This window comes from Hyposmocoma kahamanoa, unplaced genomic scaffold, assembly GCF_003589595.1.
Source record: "Hyposmocoma kahamanoa isolate Upper Pololo Valley unplaced genomic scaffold, ASM358959v1 88, whole genome shotgun sequence".
Taxonomy (NCBI): domain Eukaryota; kingdom Metazoa; phylum Arthropoda; class Insecta; order Lepidoptera; family Cosmopterigidae; genus Hyposmocoma; species Hyposmocoma kahamanoa.
Genome location: NW_020654466.1, coordinates 16,071,036 through 16,078,329, shown reverse-complemented (window position 1 = coordinate 16,078,329; position 7,294 = coordinate 16,071,036). Strand labels below are relative to the sequence as shown.

Genomic DNA, 7,294 nt, shown 5'->3' with positions numbered 1-7,294 from the left:
TCGCTGTGCGCCTGGTAGTAAGCGATAGGTACTCGTAAAATTTGCAGATCTGATGGACACCCTGAGACATAAAGTTGACAAGGCCTATGTGCATGTAGTTTCACCTGCACTCATAACCCTTCACTATCGGAACGCAGTAATTATGGTCGCGTTATTGCTTGGCGGCAGAACGGCGTGGTCCTTCCTTGGACGAACTCTTTGAACACAGCGAGGTCAAAAGCTACGAATTAGTTTTTGTTGTAAGTTCAATCCCATTAAATTTTATTTCTTTTCGTATTTAATTATTTAGTTCTATTTAATGTAAAACCACAAATATTTTCATAAAGTGCTGCGTTGATGTCTTTTGAAAGGCAAAAGGGCGCGGCAGCGTGCCCGTGTTAACTGTGGACACGATATAAAAATAAATTTGTAAATATTTGTATAAAACGATAAGTATAGTTGTATCTTAGCATATCGAGTAGTAGGATAGTATTCGCAAAGGTCATAGCAAATATACAAGTAATCTCGAAGAATATAATATATGATGTGTATAATGATAAGGAAAGACGCTTCTGTTCATTTGTCCGCGGAGGATATGAAATTTATGACCCGTTGGGCCCTCTGCCAAATCGAATTCTGCACCAGATATAATTCGGTAAATTATTATGAATGTCTTCAACATGCCTGAATTTAAAACATATTCTAGAGACGAAATATAGTGGGCCGATTTACTTGCGGTGTGCGTACCGCTTTTTATTAAACATTTATTTGACAGTTTCCTCGTTAATGCCGTGATATTCTCATTTTTTTAAACAAATGTTCTTATTACTTTTAATGTTTTCATCAGAGTCATGTGGTTTATTATTTTATAGGTTTTAGGTTTGCCCTATATTTTGATGTTTTGTAATTAATTTGTAATGTTTCTACTTTTATAAAAATGGCTAACTAACCAATATTAAATTAAATAACAGAATAAAATTGTGATGAGTGTGGCGACAACGGGGCACAATGAGATGCATTCGAGTGCAATGGTGGTGGACCGAGCGGCGGAGGCGGGCGGCGCGTCGCCGCCACGGCGCGGAGAGGCGGGGCGGGCGGCGGCTGCATTTTCCCCGCCCCGCCTCGCCATGGGTCGCGCGCGTTTTCCGCGAGGGGCACGCCGGCCCCCTCACCGCCGAGCCGGGAAATCGCGCGCCACTCGTCTCAGTCCGGCTCGGCCGTCGCAGCACTACGACGCCTGTCACGCGGTACAGTCACGCGCACCTCTCGCGAACTCTCGAATCGAACGCTAGCTGCACTCGCGCGTACCGAGCACGCGGCGAAAATAGTGAGCTCGTGGCCGGGAACGGCTCGTGGCCGGTGCACACCTGTGACGAGCGGCGCGATGGTGCCCGCGCTGCTGGTGCTGGCGCTGGCGGCGCTGGCGCCCGCGGCCGCGCGCCGGCACGCGCCTGACCTGCGCGAGGACGAGCCCGCGCGTCGCGCCACCCGCCCCGCCGGTGAGTGCTAACCTCCTAAGCACCACTGTCGTTGCTGCCAAAGCGCGCCCTACGTCCGCCCCGACTCCCCTTGCAATTAAATGCACACCAATCTGGCGCGGTGCATCCGCATCTATTTCTTTCGAATGCCGCTCCAATTTGGAACGGTCGCGATAGACGCACAACGTAAACGTAAAGTGGAGAGCGGGCAAACACGTGTGTCTATGTAAATAATCACATTCCGAGATTCCGCATTGATCTAGTATAGGGACACGGTCGATTATTAATTACATTATAATGTATGCACGTAGCAAGCAGGGAGCGTGCGAGAACGGTGCGCGAGCGATCGAGCTAGTTAGATAGACGATAGTTTTATCAGACTACTTACACCTATCCCCCGTTATCAGTAAGGCGATACCGGCACTGTTCGGGTCGAGGCAATAAAAACAAAAGCACGTGAGATGACGAGCTGTCGTGTCAATATCAAAAGTCAACACAAACAGTGTTGACAGATCTATTTTCAGGGAATGATATAATAATCTGTGTTATCGGGTAAAGACTCCTCCCGTAGGTAATCCATAAATTTTACACGAGATGCATTTGCGCGGAAAATCCCCAACTATGTGATTGCATTAAATACCTACAAACTATCTATATACGTTGCGAAATGTTACACCTATGTGGTGCTATTCAGCGCTTGATTGCCTGTACTTATAAAAATAGGATTATTATTTGTAGAGCAAGTTAAAGTTGTTTATATCATTAGCTCTAGCAACTGGAAATATCGATTTAAAAAATCCGATCTTGCAAATTGTATTTGAAATCGTTTAGTGAAGTAGCTAACTAAATATGAGTAGAAAATAAGTAGCTAAGATTGTAATTACGATGACTTATTATAATAGATAGGTAAAATTAATTTCTTATTAGCCAAACGATTATTATTAGTTGTAACGGAAAAACTATATTATAATATTTTCGTTTCCCAACAGTTGACAAAGTCTAACAAAAATTAAACACAACATATCAATGTCGAACGATATCACAATCTTATCTCAACGTAATATTTATGAGTGATTATTTGCCATTTCGTTTACACTAGATTTTTTGTTTAGATAGATCCAATGTACTTATTTAATCTAAGTTTAGGTATTTTCAAGTTTTATTATTATCTCACGAGTTATATGATATTATGTTCGTAATTAAATTATTATATATGTTGTACCAAACAACATTAAATGCCACAGTTTGGTATAATTCAAATTGTCAACTTTCCAAATGTAAACTGTGTGTACGAATGGAAAGTGTCATGTGAAACAATATTTTGTGTACTTTGATATGAGTCGTGCATAAGCGAATATAATAAAAGGAAAATATAAAAATATATTGCTTGGTTAAAATTCATTCAGGTTTTACTAAGGGAAAAACAATGCAAAAATGTGAAGTCTATATTTTTCTTTCTTGTAATTTATTCCAAACAACTATCAAGTATAATTTACGGGTTATAAAAATTATAACATCCAATAATATTCACGAACGCAGCCTTGAATCCAAGCCAGGATGTTTTTGTTCGTATTTTTCTAATGGACGTCAAGGACTGAGCCCAGACTAAGTGACTCACTTTCGCGACAACTTTCATTCATTTTCCGGATCGGATAAAAGTCACTAATGTTTGCCAAGATATCAACGAGTGTGCCAAAATTTGTATTACTGAGAAGAGAAAAAGTTGTCTTCGTCAAAGTGTCTAGACGGGTGGTCGAGACGAGATGTGACAACCGATCTAACATGGGCACATTATGTGTTTTTTTTGGGGGAAACAGTTTCGTGCAGACAATGGTGTTAATGAATGCGAACGCAAACCATACTGATTTTAAATTACAGTTAAACGAAAAGATAGAAGATTTCATGTTAGATTAGATCTATGAAAATAATCGATGCTTTTTATGATCATTATAATTTTTATGACATGTTTTGTGTCATTCTTATATATTTGATATTACACATTGACTTACAATTATATGGACGTCGGGTCCGCGCTAAAAAGTGTCCGCACTTGTAAGGCGCTAAAATCGTATACAGAGCGCGACACTCCGCTTTAGTCTTCATTTGTTCTACGGACAGCGCGATACTGCGATAACATAACAATTTAAATTTCGAATAGGTTGACTTGGGACATTTTTTTGTGGTTTTTGTATTAGACCCGTCGTCCATTTATTTGTAAGTCAATGTTTAAACAACAGTAAATTTTTCACAGGAAAAGCATATTCAACTTATTTTAAATTTAGAACTTGAAATAACATGATTTCGCGTTCGAGCAAATAGACACCATTGTCAATCAATGACAATAATGTCAACAATAGATTAAATTTGCCGTGAAACTTTGCCATTCATATGTTTATGTGTAATTTTTGATATTGGCATCACAGAATTGATAGTCTACAGAGTATCATGCAATTTTGGATTAGCATAGTTGATTTACGTTAATTTACTTTTAGAAGGAGCAAACATCTTCATCATCCTATTTAAGGGTAGCCTCCTCCACTCCTTACGTTTCATAGCCAGCTTCTCGACCTTCTTACAGTTGCTCACTTTGACCTTCATCTTTATTTGTTCATTATACGCCATTCTTGATCTTCCTCATCTATCTTCACCTCAATTACAAATATCTTACATCGTAATAATATATTCATAAGTTGTATTCTTTGTTGGTGAAGGTCGAATCCCTGAAAGTTTTTCGTGGCTCTATATAGGAGCTTTTTTCTGAGGGAGGTAGGAAACAAGAAGACCAATGAGGACTGTTACTTGGTTGCACCAACGACAAGGTGTTGTGCCGTGACGTCTTTTTCATTTTCTTTGTCCATCACATCTAATCTGTCCAGGTTGACGAGTCACTGAAATGCAATATGACTAAAGTAACTGGGATTAAAAAAATTGTAAAAAGCAGGTACAGTATCAAAAACACTCCCTACTTAAATGCTATAAAAGAAGTGAGACAATAAAACTTACCCGGAAAGGTACGTATTTTTATAAATATTACTGAATTTTAATAATATTAAATAGGTACATGATTTAAAATGGAAACTGGTAAAAACAGATTAAAATTTGTGGTGAAGACGAGCAGGAGGGCTCGCTTCAGACATTACGTAGAGAGTGACGACGGAACAAAACAAAGTGCGATTGACGAGGCAAAGGAATTCAAGTACGATTCAAAATCCGAAAATAAGTAGCCAGGAACCAGAGAAAAAGTGACAAAAAGTTGGGATGACGATGGAGGAGGTCGCATCGTACCTTTTAAAATCATAAGTTATGCTCACATTTCAGCTTGGTGGCAGGAATAGGTAAGGTGGCAGTACTTCCCTGGACCTCTTTCACAAGGAGCTCTACTGCTACTACAGTCCAACTAATCCAACACCATATTCCCATTTTATAATATCTATAATACCCCATGTTGTTATATAGTAACGACTTTAAATTAACAATAATAAGCTAACAGTTCAATGATGATTTAATAATTTATATTGATTTGTGGTATTGCGATAATCGTCGTCGATGTGTCGTTGATAGTAAATCTTCTGTCGGGGCTTGGTCGTGGCGTTCGCGTGCATCATGAATGGTGCTAATTTCAGTTTTGCAGCTCACGTAACGCTATGACGTCTTAGTCATGTCTTATTTGCTGAACTTTGCACACCATGCATGACGTATATATGTTTAACTTATATTGATTTTTGACGTGACTATCACCAGTCAACTTTGTCGCTTACTATTAATTTGTTTTATAATGTGTTTCTGCCAATTTCTCTCCAAACGAATATTTTAAGATACTTAACTCAAATTTCTTCAAAAGTACAATTACGTCATTGTAGCACCAAATGAGCGTCTTAATTGGAGATTGATCGCACAAATAGTAAGACAAAGCTCTACAAAAATTGATTAAATACTATAGAGTAAATTTATTTTGGGTGAATTAAATAAATAATTTTGTTGCTTTATGTATACAAAGTATTTTTTAAATATTCTTATCAAGTTAACAAGTGTTAATGATGCACTTGTGTAATCGTGATAAGGTGATGAGGTTTGAGAGTGGGTAATACTGGTATGCAAATACCTTTATCTATCTTTTTAATAAACTTCAAAAACTGCAGAGGTTTTTGAGTTGTCTGTTTGTTTCTGAATGTGTGGTACCTCACTTTTTTTATGATTTTAATGATTCCTTTCATCCTTTCAGTATTATGATTATCACTATCAATTCATATAATTCACGCTAAGAATACAGGTCTCCCCTAACAAGAGGGATTATTAGTTCACTATGCCGGCGTGACACGGGTTCAAACCGAAAACCCTTCAAAACCGAATCGCAGTAATATTCAAGTTACTGTTTGGCGGCAGAAATACTGTTTCACAAGGAGCTTACTGCTACTAAAAATATGTATCACTGAAACAATTAATTTGTGCCAATCGTAACTTAACTCATTTATGACACCTAATAATTGGTTAATTTTATTTATTTAATAATTTAATTACAATGTACTACATTATGTACCTAATTTTATTCATTACTAATCAATATTGATTCATGATGCTTTACACTATTTGTATATTTATTAATAGTTATACACATGTAAGAAGGAAGTTTCCATGTGTTCGTAAATCATTGCGATGTCGTCTAACAATTTATGTGTTCATAAACAGTTGTGTAAAAAAAATAATGGCGCCACTTTGGCCGATAACAGAGCCAAGAAATAAAATAGCAATGCATAACAAATGTACAGCTCTGATGATGATGTAGATATGAGAGACGTTATGATAGTTATTTAGATTAAAACGAACAGCTGTGGTCATGTAAATGATATACAGAAGTCTTTGAAAAACTAAAAACTCAGATAATTTAATATCTCGGCTTTCCGATGCGATTTAAAATCGGACTAGACAGAAGTTGCATATTTTTTTCGAATTCATATTACTGAATCGGTCAGCAGTGAGAAGAGGTTGTTTACTTAACTAACACTGTTACTATAGTAATATATAATAGTAAGTGTATTATATTATATAAAATGTAGTAATAGTTGATGGCGACAGTCGTCAAAATTTGGTACCAAATTCGAGGCCTATAATTTGAAATGTTTTCGCCCCTCGTGTGTTCTTTTGCATAAATACATATTTTATAGGACATAATCTTATTAAACAATGGTTAACAACGCAATATATAAGCAATTAGGATGTTGTAACGACTAGTATTAAAATTAGGTAATAAACAAATATTTCGATAATTATCTCTCACAAACGCGTGTTTTCTGGACAAAAATTAATGTCTTTTTGTTTATGCGGCACGTATCATGAATGGATGGTATTTTTGTTTAAAGATATTCTTGTAAATTTGTTGTACGTAGTATATTGTATATTATTTATGCAATACGCTGGAAAAATTATATAATATTTTCTCGCAATGTCTTAACACATTACCTGCATTTAATAATAGTGTGTTGCCTTTAGAATTTGTGTTATCTTTCTAGCAAATCTCTTACGCACTTCTCATGTTATTTAGTTGAGTCTGCAATTACAAGTTTTCAAATATTTGGATTAAGAGATCAAAACGTCTTTGAATGCAAAATGTTTTCAATAGTTTTATTGATGGGATGATGTTAATTTTGCATATACCATTCAATCAATTATCTTAAATCGTTGGTCACTTACCTATAGATAACACGCACCACAAGGAAAAGCTTTATTTTTAAATAAAAAACTACAGCCATTTCGGTTACGTTACGTATCTGTTTGTAATAAATAAGCGATAATAAAGGCCGAGATAATAATTGTTATTCATTTGTTTCAAGATATATTCA

The 7,294-nt window shown here is 36.6% G+C and overlaps 1 protein-coding gene across 1 annotated transcript in view; it reads left to right on the top strand.

The window, feature by feature from the left end:
* Window positions 1-1,201: 1,201 nt before the first annotated feature.
* LOC113235797 (dorsal-ventral patterning protein Sog) overlaps window positions 1,202-7,294 on the top strand; it is a 118,303-nt gene continuing 112,210 nt past the window's right edge. The window contains exon 1 of the mRNA XM_026471702.1: window positions 1,202-1,478. Within this exon, the coding sequence (XP_026327487.1) occupies window positions 1,364-1,478 (115 nt within the window). The 5' untranslated portion in view covers window positions 1,202-1,363. The remainder of the gene's footprint in view (window positions 1,479-7,294) is intronic.